The sequence below is a fragment of the Gambusia affinis genome, linkage group LG05 (assembly GCF_019740435.1).
Source record: "Gambusia affinis linkage group LG05, SWU_Gaff_1.0, whole genome shotgun sequence".
In the NCBI taxonomy this organism is placed as follows: domain Eukaryota; kingdom Metazoa; phylum Chordata; class Actinopteri; order Cyprinodontiformes; family Poeciliidae; genus Gambusia; species Gambusia affinis.
Window position 1 is genome coordinate 19,155,621 of NC_057872.1, and position 20,245 is coordinate 19,175,865.

General features: G+C 39.9%; 2 protein-coding genes across 8 annotated transcripts; one reads left to right on the forward strand and one right to left on the reverse strand.

Annotated features, from left to right (window-relative positions):
• Positions 1 to 529: 529 nt before the first annotated feature.
• LOC122830476 (cytochrome c oxidase subunit 6B1) lies at positions 530 to 3,194 on the reverse strand. 2 transcript variants are annotated; one of them, XM_044115790.1, is made up of 4 exons: positions 3,106 to 3,194; positions 2,490 to 2,628; positions 1,525 to 1,625; positions 530 to 1,099 (listed from the first exon to the last, which is right to left on the reverse strand). In XM_044115790.1, exons 2-4 carry the CDS (start codon positions 2,593 to 2,595, stop codon positions 1,046 to 1,048), a joined length of 261 nt encoding a protein of 86 aa, XP_043971725.1. In that variant the 5' UTR covers positions 2,596 to 2,628; positions 3,106 to 3,194; the 3' UTR covers positions 530 to 1,045. The 2 variants fall into 2 exon arrangements, with proteins under 2 accessions (XP_043971725.1, XP_043971726.1); XM_044115791.1 differs by having other exon boundaries at positions 2,770 to 3,108.
• On the forward strand, positions 3,144 to 19,039 carry rasip1 (Ras interacting protein 1). Of its 6 annotated transcripts, none has more exons than XM_044115783.1 (18): positions 3,144 to 3,254; positions 3,885 to 3,983; positions 4,259 to 4,312; positions 6,141 to 6,262; positions 6,548 to 6,999; positions 7,466 to 7,726; positions 7,815 to 8,059; positions 8,445 to 8,609; positions 9,580 to 9,784; positions 9,886 to 10,184; positions 12,246 to 12,407; positions 14,412 to 14,452; positions 14,705 to 14,859; positions 14,994 to 15,106; positions 16,444 to 16,729; positions 16,827 to 16,990; positions 17,739 to 17,880; positions 18,579 to 19,039. In XM_044115783.1, exons 3-18 carry the CDS (start codon positions 4,310 to 4,312, stop codon positions 18,755 to 18,757), a joined length of 2,994 nt encoding a protein of 997 aa, XP_043971718.1. In that variant the 5' UTR covers positions 3,144 to 3,254; positions 3,885 to 3,983; positions 4,259 to 4,309; the 3' UTR covers positions 18,758 to 19,039. The 6 variants fall into 6 exon arrangements, with proteins under 6 accessions (XP_043971718.1, XP_043971719.1, XP_043971722.1 ...); XM_044115784.1 differs by having other exon boundaries at positions 7,818 to 8,059; XM_044115787.1 differs by lacking the exon at positions 4,259 to 4,312.
• The last annotated feature ends 1,206 nt before the right edge of the window (positions 19,040 to 20,245 follow it).

Genomic DNA, 20,245 nt, shown 5'->3' on the forward strand with positions numbered 1-20,245 from the left:
GAACAAGTCATTGATTGCAATAGTTGGAAATGTTAAATGAACGTGGTTGTTTGTTGTGCCTTATTTGACCACGTACTTTTCTTCAGTTCCATTTTTGTCTAACGTTCATTTGCTCCTTTCTAACTGATCTCAGGGCGCCACTGTGCGGCCAGCAGGGGAAACTACAACCACTCTTGGATTTTTTATTTATTTATTTTTTTCATTAAGCGTTTTTAACCTACACTGATATGCCATGCTTATCATATTAAGAAATATGGTTTTATTTCCGGTCACAATGACCGATAGTAATTCAAAATAGAAAAACAAAAAACATCTCCAAGACCCGCAACAGTCTTGATTTCATCTGGTGAAATTGTCTTTAACAGACAAGGCTCCAAAGATTTTCGACACAGAAATAACCTTTTTATTTTTAGATTTTTTTTATGGCTTCCAGGCCACCAGAACTGCAACTATGAAGACAAAATCAGTTTTTTTTTAGAGTAACCTGGAAGCTACCATGGCTGGAGAAAAATCAGTCAACAAGATCAGCAGGAGTTGAAACATTTATTTTTATTTTACAAATGTTTTAAAACTCAATGAATTCTCAATCTGACCAAATTACACATGTGAACACAATGTCCGAGGTAGTCCTATTAGTAATGAACTGTGAGTTCCCAGATGATTTTATCTGATTCTGTGATGAAATATTTTGCAACCTGGGTTAAAGTAACAACTACAAAGGGAAAGAAATTTGTAGCATTTCCACCAGAATGAACATATGCTGGAAATGTTGTTTACTGTGCCTGGCAGAAAGCTACAACTAAACACATTTCTTAAACTTTGTAACAATGTGATTATTACTCTGAATCTATAGAATCAATAATACAATATGAAAGATTACAAAGGGAGAAAAATTCAACCTTCACATGGTAACAGCTGTGCGTGTTTACAGTTTAAATTAGTTGCACTGATGACAAAATGATAGATGTGATGGAGATGTCTTCAGGCATCCTACAGAGGTAAGGGTTTGAGTAACAACCTCACAACCGGAAAGAAGCTTCTGACTTCAGATCTTTCCAGGAAAATTTCCATTTTCTCTCTGCTCGTCCCACTTAGCCACCTAGAGAAGGTGTTACAAGAGATCTAGGTAAGAAACAAAACCAGAGACTCTGCATAGCAGCTGCTTTTAGTTAACAATTCTGTCCATGGCAAATACATGGCAACACTAAGTATGGCTGAATCTATATTTTGCATGTTTATTTGGCATTGCAATTATCAAATCAATAGTATGAAATACAAATAAAGCTTCATAGGCATAAAAAAAAAGTCAGCTGCCACCCGATATCCGTCACATTGAGCTTATAAACTGCCTCAAAACTCATCTTTTTAAACTTGAATATTCTCTGTAATGTTTGATTAGCAGAAGCTGCTGATAGTTTGTTGGTTTGCTGTTGCTTTTATCTTGTATGTGCAGTGTCCTCAAGTGTTTTGAAAGTTACTTTAAATAAAACATATTAATTTATTACTGTCAATACAAATACTCACCCAGCCCATTGGACAGAGGCTCTTATAAACCCTCTGGTACCACTGACAGGGAGACACATCCTGGCCTTTGGCTGACAGGGCCTTGTTGCATCGGTGAAAATCTGCAGCACAAAATAATCCAGAGGTTGGACTTTTATTATTTCACAAGAAACTCACAGATCAAAGAATGAAAATCCTTGGTAATACAACTCACAGTCAGACTTGCAATATGCTGATGTTCGTGATAACAGGTGAAGGATATTTTATCGTTTACACTTTACTAAGAGGAGCTGGTACGAAAATGATCAAATCTTCTGTTTTTATACTAACTGTAATATTTAATGCTTGAAAGCACTGATGTCACACCTTTGATTATTTCAAAATGAACAAAAATTAATAAGGAAAAACTGAAGTACAAATGCTGAAATAATCAGAATTGTGATCTCAGTTGTCAGTGTTATATTTTTGCTGCAAACATTTGTGAATATTTCAGAAATTAAATGGCGTAATAAATGTATGAACACAACATTTTCCTGTAATACTGAGTTGTATTTTAGAAACAAACTACAACAGCACTAACTTCTTTGTTTATAACAACAAAAAGAGTTAAAGTATAAAGGGTTTGGAGATATTTCAGATTTTCCTAGGCCTAAAATGAACACATTGTGAATAGATTTAAAGTGAAATCCCTGTGTGGCAGAGAGGCAGACAATTTTTTAACATTTTTTTGACAAATCCATCCTATAAAACTGGGATGATGTTGAATGCTTATCTTTTAATACATACATGTTTAAATTGACCAATCCAACTGATTTTGTATCATTTCTAGTTTAAACTGAAACCCCATAAGCAGCAGAGTTAATATCATGCGGTTGGTTAATGACCTTTATAGTACCCTTTTTTTAACTTCAGCTCATGTTTGACAGGAGTTATGAGGAATACGTTACACTTTCATGTGTCTAGTCGGAATATGGGGATGTCCTTACCCAGGTAGTTCTGGAAGCAGTTGCGGGTCTGGTTTGTGTTGGGGAATCTGGCGTCAAAGGGAGCCGTTCTGTAGTTTTTAATCTTCTCATCCATAGTCTCGGCCATGTTTGTCGGCTCTAGGAAGCTGTCAAACAGATGCTGAAAACAAGGGAAAGTTTCAATAAACAACACTTGCAGCGTGTGTATGAAACTGGAAGAATGTCAGGACAGTCAAATTTATCGTTTGGTTAAATTATAAAACATAATATTTCAAGTTGGCTAAGCTGACCTTTAGCTTACCCGTGCTAATTTTATATTAATCACTCTCGCTTTTGTTAGCTTATGTATTAAGAGCTGTTGAGATTTATCGAAAAGACTTTGCAAACTAGAAGGCTAGCTGGTAGTTGGCTGCTTATGTTAAATAAGTCCGACAGCTTTTCTTGACAAAGTCGTTACAGTTACCCCTTGCTAGCTATAAGCTAACGGATTGAGGACTTGAGCTACATAGCTTTCATTGTTAACACACATTCAGAGAACGGCAGATTATAATCTACGCTTTCGACTATGAACCAATAAATGCTAGTCGAGCAGGTGGTTTAAGGAAACCCGTAATTCTCGTAGTTAATTGCAGCTAACCTTGAGGTATTGCTCGTTTTGTCCTCACGGGAAAGAGGTCCAGTTCCGCAAAGGATTCTGGGAGTACATGGGGGCACTATAGGAGTCAATCAACACGCTGTGCTCAACTGAAATTAATCGCAGTTGTTAACGGAGGTGGGCAGAAAAATGTAAGTATTACACCAAGGCATTTTCTTTAGTCAAGTAAAAGTAAACACATGCCATCTAAGAAATTACTTAAGTAAGAGTAAAGAGATATTTGGTTAAAATAAGGGATACTGATGCCTTATTAGATTTTCTCAGAAATGTAAACGTACGTGCAAATTCCGGCATTCTAAAGACTAATAAATAATCTAAAACGAATTCATATAAGATAATTACAAAATAGCACATTTTAAGCAGAAATAACACTTTTCACAATCTGTTTTTATTATTATTTAAAACCTTTGAAACTAATCAATCAGATAATGTATCAGTTAGAGCAGGGTAAAGTACTCCCGATGACAGTGTATGGTGATTACTGTATCTTAACTTGATCTCCAAATGGCACAATGGTAACAAAAAGGTTGTAAACAAACAGTCTTGTTTCATAAAATGACGATTGACTGCCACTCAGCTTCATTACAGTAAAAATTTAATGTATCATTGACCTGGCTTCACATCTCTTCTGTTTAACACTAGGTATATTAGTCTATTTGTTATTAATAGTAATGAGAAATTACTTATAGTCTAACTACAAGAAGAGTTTGTGTGTATCTAAAATCAATGTTGATCAAACAAATATTCATGCTCATATTCAGTTTAGAATCATCTTCTGATCTACATTGGAGAAACCAGAGAAACCGTTGCAGGCATGGGGAAACATGCAACCTCCAAGCAGAAGTTTCTCTCTTTTTTAGGTAAGTAAGTGTCATTCTTATTCCTACATTACATTTACAGTAGTTTTACTACAGACAATCCTGACTAAGTCAACATAAATTAGCTACATTCAAATGTCAAATAAATAGGGTTTTATTGGGACTTCAGGTGAAAGACTAAGACAAAATAGCCCAAAAATGTGAAAATTTAAGAAACTGGTTTTGCTAATTAAAAAGCAGAAAAAAGCACCACAGGTCTCTTGGCTGCTTTTCTCGCTGGCCCTCAAACTGAGGTGAGCGGTCATGTGTCGTTACAGCTGTTCCATATCTTTCCAGTACGTAATGATGGGTGAACAGGGCTCTGTGAGATGGTCAGTACTTGAAATCCTGCCTTTAACCTCTCTGCAGCTTTCTTCCTTACCTGTCTGCTGTTTTTCTTGGTCTTCATGATTGTGTTTGTTCACAAATGTTCTCTGACCTCTGAATCCTCCACATAACATTTGGATCTACAGTATATTGAAACTTAAAATAAACCCAATGGAACTTTGCTTACTGATAAAAGTACATATCATTTTCCTTCTGCTTCACAAGTATGCACCTTTATATGTAAAATCATAACAAAATATGCTGATGTTTGTGGTAAAAAAATAAATAAAAAGTTAAAGGGGTGTGAATTCTTTCACAAGGTACTTAGAATGAGACATTCCACAATTATTTGTTTTACCAAATATGGTTTAGCAATGTGAACATGAGAGCACATGAGTTGAAACACAAGGACAGTGGCCTTTCCCTTTCCATCAGCATCTTCCTGTTGAAGACTAGGCCAAAGATCACAGGTGTCTACATCACGCTTCCTGTCACTGCATGTGCTTCCTTCATCCTCTTTCCAGCAAAACATCACACAAACTCCATGTCTGTGTGTTTTGGGTTGGATTTGGATTGCTTTCCTCATTATAATTCACTTCACTCTGCTGGATTTACATTGCACATATATTTGGGATTGATTAAAATATTTAGATTTTTATTAAGCATTTGAAAAAGTGGCTGCTTCTATAAGAAACTAATATCTTCATGTGCCTATACGTTCAAATATAAAACGCTTTAAACTTTAATATGCACATGTAAATCCGCCCTTCCCACTCTTTCTACCAATCTTTCCCTTTCTTTCTCTCTCAGCCAGGATATAGGTGTTGTCCAAAGCAAAGGAAGGAAATTCTGTCACTTGGAACAATAGGCCCGTTACTCTATCTATAGACCCAGAGCGGCTGAGAACCACAGAGAGGGAGGCAGCAGAAATTTTCCACTTAGAAAGAAAAACTTTCTAAAAGTTCTTTTTAGGTTATTTTAAATAGAAACACGTTCATACTGTAGTGAGTGTGTCGGGCTGAGGCCTTTCAAAAATGGATCTTTGTGGAGAGGAGAAGGAAACGAGCACCGTTATTGGACTTCTTTGAGCTGCTTATATATCTTTGGGTGGATAACGATAATCATATCTTGTTTCACCAAAGTGAAAGTGGGTAAGTTTATTCGTAACTAAACAAAAACCTGTTTGAGAATGGGAAACTCACACTCTACGATTTCCAGGGGCTTTAATTTTCTCAGCCTACTTTAGGGCACTGTCAGCCATGGTCTCCCCCTGCAGACTGAAAAGAAAAGATTCGAGGTGTGGATTTCTGTGTCAGGATGTGAGGAGTCAGAGATTATTATGGTTTTTCAACAAAGGCTTAATGATTGTCTTCAACCCCAAAATTTGATTGTAGAGAACAAGGAAGCAGGTGTCTTCTGTTTTGCTTTTTCACCTACAATTAGGATTTAATCGCTGAGGTTTCCCAAGAAACGTAGGGGCAGTGACCTTTGGAGTGGGATTTTCCCGGTCTCTGCGACAGCTGGACCTGAGTCCTACAAAACACACTTCCTGTTTGAGAATGGGAAACTCACACTCTACGATTTCCAGGGGCTTTTTTTATGGCAAAAGGGGAAGTGGGGATGATTTCTTTTAGTTTGTTTGCACCATGTTGACAACCTGCTGCAGGTATCCTGTTTGTATTGTTTTGACGATGACATCATTCCATTGTTATATTGTATTCTGTCCTGGCATCATTGACATAGATGGACTGAATGTAGAAAAGGAATAATAGAAATGTTTATCTGTCTGAATGACATATGCGTCCTGTGTTTTTTTTTTGGGGGGGGGGTCAGATGGAGGGGTCTGGCAGTCCTCGCTTCAGAAAGCTTCATTTCCCAGTCGGATTGTGGATCAACTCTCCCAGGAAACATTTTGCCAAACTGGGACGCCGTTGGCCCAGCGCCATCTCCGTCAAGTCAGTTTAAACTTTTTTTTTTTTGCTATCTTCAATTTCCTCATTGTGTGCTTTTTACAGGACATCACTGCCAGTTATCATCAGGGTAGGATCCAGAGTCTGATAAGAATTGTTGAAGGCCCAGCCTGTGTGTTGATGTCATCTTATCTTACTTCCACTGTCATTATATCCTGTCAGCCCTGTTTGCTTCCCCTCTTTTATTTTAGTCCTGGTTGTTTTTCAATTATAATTCACAGCTGACTCGTCTCTTCCTCTCTCTCCTCCCCCTCGCTCTTTTGTCTCCAGGTCGACTACCAGCTCTGACGCAGCCTCGCTCCACGAGGCCCCCTCTGCTCCGTCCTCTTCCCTTTCCAACTCCACCCCCTCGCTGGCTTCCCCTTCTCCATCCCCTTCTCCTTCTCCGGCCTTCCTCAGGCCCCGGCCCGCTGGCCCCCAGTCTCGGACAAAGCGTATTTCTCAGCTCTTCCTGCGGGGGCGCTCAAATAGCGACCGAGACCGGGCCGTGGGGGAGAGGGAGAGAGAGCTTTGGGCTTCCTCTGTCGCCCCATCAGCCCACCACTACTTGCCCGTCGCCTCCTCCTCGGCCCCTGGCTTGATCAAGATCTATGGGGATGCTTTTGCCAGTGGAGCGAACTATCGCTCCTTGCTGGCCAACATTCACTCCACATCCAGGCAGCTCATCGCTCAGGTCATCACTCGATACACTGAAAGAGAAAGGGAGGAGACAGAAGATGCAGGTATGGGATCCCTCATGTGTACCTCTGCTGAGATCCCTTCATAGCTTAGCAAATTGCAACCAGTCGTCAATTACTTGATACACAATGCCTTGCAATAGCTTGAACTTTTTTTGTTCACTTTATTACCACAAAATTCAACACATTGTATTGGAGCTTTATCCGAAAGACGCTGAGTAGCCCGTAATTAAAAAATATCAGGAAAAACAATGCATATTTTTCAGAAATCTTTCACAAATAAAGATCTGCAAAGTTTGGTGAGCGTTCGCATTCAGTCCCCCTTTTAGTATGATACCCCTAAATAAAACAGTGCAACAGATATCCCTAACTTTGTGTTGCAGATTTTTGCCTGGGTCCCTCTTGAAAATGAGATCTGGATTTTCCAAATCATTATAAACAAAACCAGCAGTCCCACAGAAGCATGACTGCTCTTTGTTTTGTCTTCTTTCCTTCTTGTATGATCCTCTAGTTATCCAGAAGCACAGCCCTGAAGACTTCCTGTTGTGTGATGTCATTGGAAAGCCTGTCCAGCAACCAGATGGCGCTATCAAATGGGAGACAGAGTGCCGGAGAGGTGTTGCCCCATGGGAATGTCCCTTGATGTTGGTGGACATGTGGCGGCCCAAGGATGGATTCGAGCGACGCTTTGAAATTTATAGGAAGGAAGACTATGAAAGAGAGGAAAGAGAAAGGGAGAAGGACCGGGAGAGGGAGGGGGAGAGCCACCAAGGTTTGTCTCTTCATGTACAGTGAGCTGTACCTCTTAATGCAGGACACTGTGGTTAACCTGATAAATGATGTGATTATATTTGGGGTAGCAGGTGTGCGCTGGCGGCGGAGCCGGATGTCGTCTGGCGGTGGGCTGGAGGAGGCTGAGCGAGGTCACCGTGGGAGGAACACTGAGCTCCGCAGGAGCATCAGCGACATGAACCTGAGCTTGCGCCGGCGACAGGGCAACCACGTCAGCAACGAGTCCCGTGGTACAGGGAACCGGCCCAACAACGGTGGAGGAGCGCAGGACAGGAAGAACATTGTGAGCATGATCAACCCGCAGCCTGGAGAGGTAATGAGGGCAATGCAGTCGGGACTGAATGTGCTCATTTGGAGCTCTAAGTGCAGTGATTCTGAGATTTACAAAACAGCAACATCCAAAACATAGGAAAAACAGGATGAGATTTTGGATAACAACAACAACAACAACAACGAAAAACAAAACAAAACACAGAAATTAAAAAAATAAAACAATTAAAGAAACCTTCAGAAAACTAGTTTAATTCTCCAGAAATGTGTTATTTCTGATTTATTGCATTATTTTCATCCGGTCAGGTGGTTTCTCTCTTTAGGATTCTGTTGTGTTGTGCTAATTTAAAATGTTCTGTTTTTATAAAATCAGATTTTTATCTAATTTTCAATGTATCTAACCATCATGTCTTCACCTATTTCCTCAGGTCAGAGCATCGAGAGCTGAGGCCAAGGTTGGATGGACAAATCAGCCAGCAGAAGAAGAGAAGCATTACTCCAATTGCGACCTGGAAGTGATGTCACAGAGCCTTATCCTTCCACCCACAGACCGACCCTACTTCCTTTTGCTGCAGGGTTATGATCAGAGCAAGGCAAGACATGCTGGCAGATGATATCATGCCCTGAACAACTCAGAAAGAATTTACAGTTGCATATACCTGCAGTGCCTTGCAAAAGTATTCAGACTTTCTCACATTTTATCACATTGTTTAATGTGAATGACCAAAACAAACACTGCACAGTTGTGAAGTGGGAGGAAAGGGATACATTATTTCCATAAGTCAGAAATGTGGCATACATTTGTATTTAGCCTCATTGGTTCAACTCTTTGTAGATTAACCTTTTGCAGCAATTACAGGTACAAACCTTTGGGGGTCTGTCTCCACCAGATCTCCACATCGAAAGACATTTTTGTTCTTCCTCAGCTCAGTTAGGTTTAAGGCAGTTGGTTGCACAACATTTTATTAAGGGATATTAGATCAAAGCGGAGTAAATGTATAAAAAAGCCACACTTTTCAGATTTTTATTGGCTAAATCTTTTGAAAGCTTTCTAATATTTCTGTTCCCCTTCACATTTTTGTTGGTCTGTGCTATTGGAGATCTGATAAAATGCACTGAAATTATGGATATGAAATGGCAAAATGTGAAAACAAGCCAGGGTGTGGGAATACTTTTGCAATGCACCGAACAGCGATGTGGTCTGATGTGCCCTTATGTAAATGAGGGGGAGCGGAGCCGTGCAGAAGAACGTGCATGCACACACCCGGTGCATGACCTCATACCTGCATGTCTGTAATCGCCACATACCATCGGGGTTTCCATCCCTTTACAGTCTTCTCCTGTTTAGAATACGGCACAAAACAACAAAAAGCCTGCACAATAAACCCCCTGTGTGCACTCCACCTCAAACAATGATCTCACACAGGTGTCTATTATAACGACCTGTGACACACTTTGCTCTTTATCAACTGCCTTCTGTGTAACTTAACATCTGATGTAAACTACGGCTCTCAGCAGATAACAGACCTCCCTGAGCCTCCGCTGTGTGTGTGTTTTGTGTAGGATTTTGTTTTGTACATCATGGCGGGATTTACACACGTGTTTGGGAGAAAGCCTACAGTGAAGGAGAGAGAGAAGGACAGAGAGAGAGAGAGGAAAGGGAAGAGACCCCTGAAGGTGGACACGTTCCTTTCTGCTCCTGATATTTTGGTCAGGCACTTACTGGTCAGGAGAGACGCTGCTGTTCCAGAGACGCCCAAAGGACACGGTACCTAAGACACATCAGTAATAAAGCATTCAGAATAAAACCATTATTATCACAAGGTTTGGTCAAATCCAGTTCCACAATATTATTTTCTTCCACCCCAGCTCTGATGCGACCCTTCAGAGGAGGTGCAGTCACTCACAATGGAGTAACAGTGTACAGGGAGACGGTCCTTAAGCCTGGAGACGTGGTTGGTCTGGGGGACCACTTCCTTTTCCTCTACAGAGACCCTCGTGTGACTCCTGCCCCACCGCTCGCATTGACGCTGCCGTGGCAGGCGGACACCTCCACCCCCTGCTGTCCTTCAGGGCTGGTGGACAGACAGGAGGCCCTGAGACAGTATCTGGGCTCCACTGAGGCACTTCTGAAATTTCACTCTCGTCATGCAGATGTCTTGTTACAGGTGAGATGTGCAAACAACATACTTCACTCTTATTGGCACCTCTGGAAAATACATGTAAAAAGATTTAAAATGTATAATTTACATGACTGACATCAAACTTTCTGACACTAGGCAGCAGATTTGTCTCCAAAATCCTTGGAAAAGATTTTATCGTACAATGAACAGATTCAAGACACTGTGTGCCATTTGCAGCAAAGCATTCCCAGAAAGTAACTTAAAGTTTTCTCTCACCTGATAGTCTGGTAGAGTCGGTTCAATTGGGGACAAAAGTTGCAGCATTTGTTACATTTTCAGGTGGTGCTGCATTTTGTCAATATAAACCCTTAGTCAAACCTGTTTGTCCCTTCGCCTGTAGTGACACTGACCCAGAAACCACTGAGAAATTACACGAAAACCTCTGGAGAACATAAGAGCACAAGTTTCTTCTTCACGAAATGTAAACAAAAATAGAGTGGTGTCAGATTTTTGCTGTTGTAGAATTTCTCTTTTGTCTTTGGTAAAAGACTGTGAGCCATTTCTCTAGCATTAGATTCATACGTTTGTTTTGGTTGCATTTACCCAGATTGCCCTGCGCTATAGTTCTAACTTATCTATGGTTTACTTTCTTGGTTGTCTCCCATGAGGTCCACCTTGACTCAATCAATAACTGAAGGTGCAATGATGAACCATGACCTTGGAGCTCATCTTTAATTTGTTTGGAATTTGTTCTGATTTTAAATGAGCAAATCTTTACTGAAATAAGCAGTTTCAAGTTATTTCAATAAACATTGTCGGCTTATCAGTTACTAAAATAGGGGTTAAAAACTGTTTTGTCCACCTGTGTATTGCAGAAGATTTTACAGTGAACAATTTTTGACTAGTCTTATCTTTACATTGAGTATTTTTATAAATTGGAAGGGAAATTCCGATTTGAGATATAGTTTGTTTTTCTACAAAACCAGTGGTTATTATTTATTTCCAATGATTTTAAAAATAACTGGAACTCAAGTATCTTTTTTCTTTCAGAAGTTTTGAAAATGTATATGTGACATGAAAGAGAGACACATTTCTCTTAGCCACTCATGAAAATAGAAAACCAAAGGAGCCTAATATTTGAGGTCCTCTCCACACCAACATATAGTTTGCAAAACTGAAATTTTGTCAATCTCATATTTATGTAAACTGATTTTTTTAATGAAAAAAAAATTAAAGTTAGATACATCCATGTAGTGAATAACCACAGATTATTAAAAACAATAATGTAGAGGACAACTTTGCAGATATGCCTCCTACTTTAAACCAAAAGCACAATGAAGCCATTTTCTGGTGTATTTTATATCTGTTTCAGTTTATCCTCGCTCAAAAATTGTAATCTGGAGAAATTATATGGCTGAGAGAAAAGGGTGAACCAGGTCAAAGAAACAACTACAGTTTTGCATTGGAGAAACCTTTGAAATCCGTAACGTAGCGCTGCCTTTGCTATTCTCAGAGTCTTCTTCCTTTAAATTTTGATGCAGCTAATGTCCATATTGTTGCCGCCTACTGTTTGGCACTAATTATTAATTGCAGCATTTTCCATTTAAATTTCAAAGAAAACAGTTTATAATTTTTAAAAACTGAAGAAAAAAACATAATTCATCTATGGCGTATACTCAGGCTTGTGAGGGGGCTCGTGCCTATCTCCTGCATTGGGCGAGAAAAAGGTGTGGAAGAAAAATCAATAAAAAATATCTAAAGCTGTCAGTAGCTATAATGTCGACACAGGCTTCAAGTAAAGAAGATGTTGGAAATTGGGTACATGTCCTAACTTGCCCATTTTTACAGCGGTGGTTAAACCGAGCTGTAATAAACAAGATGTATGATTATCTTACCACCACACAACATGAAGTGGATGCTAAGGAGGGTAAAACAACCCTGTAGGTCATTGGTTGGGTATGTTGGGGTCTCCAAGTCTTTATAACAGCCGTATATCTTTGGCTGATGCCTAGATCTTTACAAGGGTTTCTAATAATTTTGGAGCGAGTTGTAAACTCTGGAAGCATAAAAATCTATGGGGTTTTTTTTTCCTTCTTTTTTTTTCAGGAGATAATTTCCAAAAACTCCTCTCCAGACTCTGGTGGTGGACCTTTAGCTCCTGCCTTTCTGCTGTCCATCATGATCGATCACGCCTCCAAACATCTGGACCCTGCTCTGACACCGCAGATATTACTCAAATCTGCCAACCTCATTAAAGAAATTGTGTGGGTAAGCAAAAAGAACAAAAGCAACAGACTTTTGTATAAACCAAGCATTGGAGTTGAAAATCCATCTGTGTAATTTCATCAAGCTACTATTTAATTCGAAGAACCATAGTGGAATGCAAAAGCATTGGCTCCTTTGAAGCCTTTTCTCATGATATCACATGAAAACTGCAAACTTAAGCAGGTTTCAGTGGCTAACACAAAAAAGTGCATAACTGGGAAGTGGAAGAGAAACATTTTAAAATACTTTTAAAAACCTAAATCTGAAAAATGCTGCGTCTATCTGTAGTCTGCCCCCTTTATTCTGATACCCCTGAAAAAAACTTTATATCTGCTTTCAAAAATCACCCAACAAGTAAATATATTACACCAATGTGTAATTTTATCTTATTTGTGTTGCTAAAAATATTATAATTCATTTTATTTAATAAAACAGTATGTCAAGATTTGGAACACATTGCATGGCAATGTTACAAACTTACCAAGAAATGGATATCCATCTAAACTGACAAACCGACCAGAAGGAGGAATTAATTAGAGAAGCAGGTAAGAGGCCCATGGAGACTCTGGAGGAGCTGCAGAGATCCGCAGCTCATATGGAGGAAGAGCTAGTAGTAATTTACTCAAAACAATATCATTTTCTTAAAGAGAACCAAAAAAATCATCTTTGTAGCCAGGTAGGGGACACAGCAAACACACAGAAGATCAAAATAACAAAGTATTTAAATAACTATATACAGCTCTGGAAAAAATGAAGAGTTCATTGGACCTCATTAAAAACTTGTTATTCTACCAAATATTGATTTCTGAACTCTTCCCGAGTTACAACATCAGTATTTTGGTTAATAAATGAAAATCAACTTGTTTTCTTTGTGTTATTTGTGGTCTGAAAGTTCTGCACCTTTTCCGTTATTTTGACCATTTCTCATTTTCTGCTAATAAATACTAAATTTTTGCCTGGAATTTCAGAGACTAGATGTCAGTAGTTCGTACAATAAAATAACAGAGTTCATTTTACTCCCACATATACCTATAAAAAAAATAAATAAAATAAATTGATCATTTTAAGTGGTCTCCTAATTTTTTCCAGAGCTGTTTGTAGAAAAACTAACAATCATCATGCCCATCATTCATATGGTGACTCATGGCGGCGGTAGGATCCTGCTGTGGGGGTGTTCTGCAGGAACAGGAAAACCACTTAGAGATTGCAAAAGAGTTGAGGCGGGGGTAGTCCTTCACATTCCAGCATGACGACGACCCTGGACATAAACTCATAAAAATTCATTTGAAAAGTAATGGGCAAAAATCTTTGTTTCTAGATGTATAGGATTTGTATTTTAAATGTGTAAACAGCAGCCTAATTTTTTGTCTCGCGTAGTGATTCTGATAGAGATACCGGTGGTGTTGGTCTCCAAAACCTTCCTGCTTTTGCAAATGTGCTACATTTTGTTGGTCAATCGCACCAAATCTTGAAAGAAATTGAAGTTTATAAGACCTGAAAAAGTTCAACAGCTATGAATAATGGGTGCTAAGACACTGTTTTCATGTTTAACTGCATAATGTAGTTACATTTTTGAAAAGAAATGAGTTGACTGCCAACCATAGAAGAACGTACCTGCTTTGTAATTTGAAATGAAAAAAGCAAAAAAAAAACAAAAGATAAAGTAAGTTCATAATACCCCGAATGTTTAGGAGTATCTCCGTTTGGAACAAATTTACTTTTTTAGGATAGCGTTTCATGACACCATGACCCAGACAGCACTCAAACAAAGTTGGCAGGAAAAGCATCAGGTAAGACGAGTGAGACAACCACATTCAGTCAGACAGAGAAACCAGCAGACAGACAAATGCCCTCCATTGTGGCCTGCTGGGTAGCGAGGATGAGCTGATGTCACTTCCCCTGCTGCTGGAAAATGTGCCGTAATTGTCCTGGCTGCAGGGCTAGACTCTGAAACCCCCCCATTCCTCTCTACCACACACTAAGACGCCTCTTCAACTCTCTCTGCAGGATAACATTAAGGAATTTGGGGATAAGCATCCCACGCAAAAGTAAGAACATTTTTGTCCTACGTAATGTTTCCTTTGTTTAGAGATCTCCTGCTTTTGTTTTCATAATACATGATTGTGTTGGTGCTGTTATGTCTTTGGGACATTTTTCTAACATGATGAAGGCCTTTTAAAACACATCAGTCGGACAGTTTCTCAAATATAGCTGGGTAAAAATAACTCTGTCTATTTTTAGTCAGCTCGGAGAATGTACACAATAAGATAACTTTGGAATTACCTAAATGTCTTGTGCAGTTCGCCAGACCAGGAAGGGGAGATAAACACTCCAAATGTCCAGCAGCTGTCATCTGATTTGCGACCCCTCATGTTCTGGATGTCAAATGCCACAGAGCTCCTTAACTTCTTCCAGGTCAAAGTTGAAACAATGGAGAAAGAGTGGGAATTTGAAGGTAACAATGAGTTGAAAAACATGGAAATTACTTACTGAGGGGGGTTTTACAGTTCAAATTAGCAAAAGAGCCAGCACAGAAATGAAAGCTGCTGCTCGGCCTCTAATTGTTCTTGCTGATTGTTTCTTGGAAAGCCCCCGGGGATCCGGTTTTGACAGCCGACATGGACACCTGTTCAGAGGCTCTTGCACAGCTGGATGATGTCATAATGCACACCTTCCAGCAGTGTGTGTATCATCTCACCAAGGTAAATCGAAATACAACAATAAAGCTTGCCTCATTCTTTTATATCTAAACTCTGCAAGTAAACAGCTAAGTGGCTCGATAAAGACATAGCGGATGTCTCATTTATGGCAACTTCAGGCCAGCCAGTTCATGTCCTTATTTGGTCCAGAAAATGTGTTGAAAATGTTCAGATGTTCCATCCAAAGTTGAATCTTGAAAGTCAAGCCTTGTAGCCCTTTTGATCAATGCCAAGAACGTCTAACTACATTAGACACCAGTAGACATCTTCATGTGCTGAATTTTCTACTTTTCAGATGTATGTTTTCTTTTGGTGGAAGGCAAAATTATATTTTACGATCTTTCTGCAGGATTCTACTGCGCAGAATGAGTCAGCTGTAAAATATCCCAAAATTGTTGTCCAACGCCCTATTAGGAATTTCCTGCCATCATCCCAGTTTTTCATGTCCATTGTGTGCTGAGGAGTTGAAATGAATCAGAATCTATCAGTCCAGAGAAGGTGACTAAAAAACCTTTTCACTCTTAAAACCATACCACAGCGAAGGCGTGTCACCAGACCAACAACAAGTATATAGGGGACAATGAGGACATTGCAAAAAATTTTACATGTCTCCAAAATCATTGAAAAGACAGCAGCACTGAAATTCCCGCTGTCTACAGCAACATAAACAAACAAAATTAACACATTTGTTTTCTTTGTTGCAATAAAAACAAATGACATATTTGAGGCATTTTACATCCAACTTACACGAGACTGGTGTTACAATGGCTCATTTATCTAAATTAAACAAGTTCTTTGTGCTCAAGGTAAAATCACCCCAAATTATGTCTCGTTTTGGAGCGGTGCGATGCCAATCCGTCCCGGCTTCATGTTCCACAGAAAAATCCACAAACAAGAATTCAGTGAATACTGAAACGCAAATAGGCGGGGTCTGCTCTACATCCTTTGTAGTTAAGTACTTATCTATAATTTAATTGTCTTGTTTATTATTCTTGAAGGACTTTTTTACTACACCCAATTTCTATTCATTGTGGTTCTGATCTCTTTATGGCCAGACGGCCAACTCAATTAAATGTTAGTGGTCTTCAAGTGGTAGACGTCGTTTATTGGAGTCACAGACACAGATTTCCTTACAGCAGAATATGATCAGATTGTAGAGTATTACTTTATATCATCAATTGGCAGAAAGGAACCAATCTGACAACTGTGCAAAACAATGTATATATCGAACTCATGGAAAGCCAAAACACGTCAATGCAAATTAAAAAAAATTTTTTTTTTTTTTTTTATTTCACCTCTCTACAATATAACTTAAAGTTTTGTCTTGCCTGTCCACAAAGACCCTGTACTCGCTCCTGCCAGCCCTCCTGGACACCAACCCATTTTCCAGTGATGAGAAGGAGAAAGAGAAGGACGGCGCAGAGGGAGACGAGAATAAAGGAGAAGAGGGAGCTGTGGACGACGTGTCCGTCTTGCCTCCGAGGGTCGCCGGACTGGTGGAAGTGTATCGCTGCTCCTTGATGCTGTCTCGAGAAGCGTGTCTGTCTCCGCCGCTCACCTCCCAAACGTTTGGTTACCTCTTCTTCTTCACCAACACTTCCTTGCTGAATACTTTGCTGGAGAGAGGTAAGACAGCACTGGATCGACTGTTTTGGGGGTTTGTTGTGGGGAAATAAAAGTCAAAATATTTTTTCCTCTTCTGCATCCTCTTTTTGTTTTCTAGATGGGTTGTTTTCATGGTCCAGAGCGGTCCAGATCCGGACAAATCTGGATTTGGTCCTAGATTGGCTGCAGGGTGCGGGGTTAGGAGACATAGCCTCAGAGTTTATGAAGAAACTCTCAGTCACGGTCAACTTTCTATGTATTCCCAAAACACGACTCATCCAGGTAAAATTATCTTCTTATCGCCATTTAAGCCGAAGTCCATAAAATTCCTGCTTCCTCATCAGTTCCCTTGTTCATCCTGAGCCCAGTTTTAAATGACTAAACAAGTTCACCTTCATACTAATACTAAACAGGACAAGGCCTTCAGGTCAGTGACTTCATGGCATTACGGCATTCAGAACAACAGCTGCACAAAACTACGTCTGAGACTCTTGTTCCTGGTCGATTACAGTGAGCAAGAAAGCTGTCGTAACAGCACAGTGAAACTCAATCACTCATTACCTCACTCATTACTTTTCCCTACCTTTACAGTAAGTGTGAAGGTTGCCAGCTGAAAGTATCTCCCCTTCTATATTGAACAAAACTGAAGGTCTTTCTGTTTAAGATTGGTTTCTCATCCCTTCTTTAAATCAAATTAACCATCCTGGTTTTTGCTTGAAATGCTTGGGGGGAAAACTTGATTTTTTTTCATTTTGTTAACTCTGCTTTGCATGCAAGAGTTTGCAAATTGTCATGCCAACAGCTCACAACACAGATTTATATTCACTCTCTCTACTCTGTAGACCAGGTAGTTTCTCCTGTAACTCTAAATGAGACATGTTTGTATCGGCCCCAGCAAGTGTCTGGTTTGGCACAAGTGCTGCACCACTCGTAGCACTGAAGCATGTACGCGTCTCCTCATAGATCTCAAAATAAAAATATTGCCCTTTAATTAAGTGTAACACTGGCTCTTTAACGTCTCATCCTCCAGTCCTCTTGGACCAGTCTGAAAGAGGAGCATGAACTGCTAAGTCATGCCCAGCTGCACCACCTGCTCACCCATTACAAGCTGGGACCGACCCGAGCTCCGCCTGCATCCTGGGCTCCTCCACCTGGCACAGACCTGAACGGAGGTACAACTTAATACATAAAACCATTAAAGGTCTATTCTGACAGTGACTTGCAAAAGTATTCACATCCTTAAATTTTTGTCACATTACACATTGACCAATTTTCAAGTTTTCAGATTTCCAATTAGATTAAGGTCTGGACTGTGACTGGGCCATTTTAACATATGAACACGCCTTCCAACTTGGTACTGGATTATGTCTTACGGGTTATTGTCCACCTTCCAAGGTGGAACACTACACCAGTCTTTATGTTTTTCCCCCCTCTAGGTGGTTTTCTTCCATGATTATTCTGTATTTACCTACATCCATTGTTATACATGCTTCTTCCAAAAACAGTCTCCACAGCATGAAGCTGCCACCACCATGTTTTGTGGTGGGAAAGAAATGTTCAGGGTGATGTGCGTTGTTAGATTTCCAAATGACATAAATGTCATGTTCTGACATGTTAAATGACATGTTACGTCATTAGCAGCTTCCTTCATTTCAGGACTTCATTTATTTCACAATTGCTCTTTTCTTAATTTAGTAATTTAATATAGCATATGTCATATTTTTTTTACATCACAATTATTTGTTACTTTGTTTTAAAAAAGTTATAGAAACACCAGGTTGTGTGGTTGTGGCATGACGAAATAGGATAAAAGGTTTTGCTAACACACTGCCGCAACTCAATTATTCCTAATACCTTTTATTCTTTTTAGACATCTTTGAGAGCTTTCTAGACCACCCTCCTCTCATCCTGCCGAACGAGACGCCACGCCTCGACCTCTCCCAGCCAATACCAAGCACTGAGCTCCAAAAGGAAGTCACGCGTCTCCGCACCTTCCTGTGGGGACTCGATCAGGACGAGCTCCCCGCAAATCAGAGGACGCGGCTTTGAAAGAGCACATATCACCAGAATGAAAGAAACCGAAAATGATTTCTGCATTTAATTGCGTAGCAGTCGTACTTCATCTGATCCTAATTTCATTTCAGTTATTCCTTTTTAATATTTTTGACATATCAGTTATCCTGTCTTTGTTTAGTTTTTGTGGAATTAAGTTTTAAAGCAGGGAGAGAACATCCAAAAATTGTCGGGCTTCACTTCACTCTTTTTCTTGGCTTCTCTGCGTACTTTCAAATGACTTGTTTTTAATAAAATGCTGAATTCTGGTCTAAGAGACTTACAGTTTCCGTTTGGTCTTTGTTCCCCACAGCAGGGCCTCTGGGGCTTGGCATGCTCCTCGGCTCCCACACCGTAAAAAGAAGCCTAAACATTCCACAAGGTGGCGATGCAGGACTCACTCCCCTTTGACGTTAAATGATGATTGTATGGAACTGCCTGACTAAGGAGCTGACACAAGTACATTATCATCCGCTCCAGAGTAACCGCCTCATTTTCTGTAATAAAGGTAGCAATTTACGCTGGGTCGTGACTCAGGCAAGTAAATGAGACTAAGATGACCACACACAAGTTACCTTTCCTAAAGTTAGCTGTCGTAAAGGTTAAATCCTTGTGATTTAAAAGCCGGGAAAGGTTTAATTTCCCTTACAGTTGATGAGACACACTGATAAGAAGGACTTCCAGTTTCTGGTGTCTGATACGGAGGTAAAACCTTCAGAAAAAGGTCATTTAATTTGTCACAAAGAGCAGCCAGCTCTCATGTGCACCAGCCAGGTGAAATCACCATTCGGTGAGTAAGTTGAGCTTGTTTGTCACAGTTTTGCAACATCCAGTCAGTTTCACTGTCTAGTCAGCCAGATGTCCAATAAAAACAATTCCTCAGTTTTCTTTTTTCTCTTGAGACAGAAGCTCTCTGACGTCGAAGAAAACTCCAGTGTTTGTGCTGCTCTCTTGATGCGCAGCCAGATGACTTCCTTTCTTCCGGTCAGCTTCCAAGAGTTCCGTTACGGTAAAAAAACCCAAAAACAAAACACTAATCCCGTGAGAGAGACCCCCGGCTTATTTCATCTCTCTGATGTATCCGGTTCTCTCTCTCGAGATGACATGAAAAACCAAAAAAAAAAAAAAACCACGGTAACAGATTGTGAATCATGTAAAGAGCCATCTCTCTGGTTAGGATTTATCAATTAAGTGATTGTAATCACTCTCATTTGAGATTCGTTGTGGTGTATGAGTGAGAGTGTGTTTGTGTGCTAATTTCAGCTTTCCAGTAATGTCATGCAGACCCAGTCTGTGGCTATAATTAAACACAGATGGGGTTCAGCTTGGTATAGATCCATGCCATGATTGTGTGACATTTGTGTACAATTCAGTGACTGTTGTATGCCATTCTGTTGTGATACACTATAGTGTGAATGTGTGACCAGGATGGTTCCATAAGCATTCGACACACACACTTAGTTGTCTGTGTTTTATAGACAAATA

Coding starts and splice junctions, on each gene's coding strand:
- LOC122830476 (XM_044115790.1), bottom strand. CDS start 2,595: ATGGCCGAGACTATGGATGAGAAGATTAAAAACTACAGAACGGCTCCC. Junction 1,626..2,489: donor CTGCTTCCAGAACTACCTGG/GTAAGGACATCC, acceptor TTTGTGCTGCAG/ATTTTCACCGATGCAACAAG. Junction 1,100..1,524: donor GCCTCTGTCCAATGGGCTGG/GTGAGTATTTGT, acceptor CACCTTCTCTAG/GTGGCTAAGTGGGACGAGCA.
- rasip1 (XM_044115783.1), top strand. Junction 6,263..6,547: donor CCCAGCGCCATCTCCGTCAA/GTCAGTTTAAAC, acceptor TTTTGTCTCCAG/GTCGACTACCAGCTCTGACG. Junction 14,453..14,704: donor GATAAGCATCCCACGCAAAA/GTAAGAACATTT, acceptor TGTCTTGTGCAG/TTCGCCAGACCAGGAAGGGG.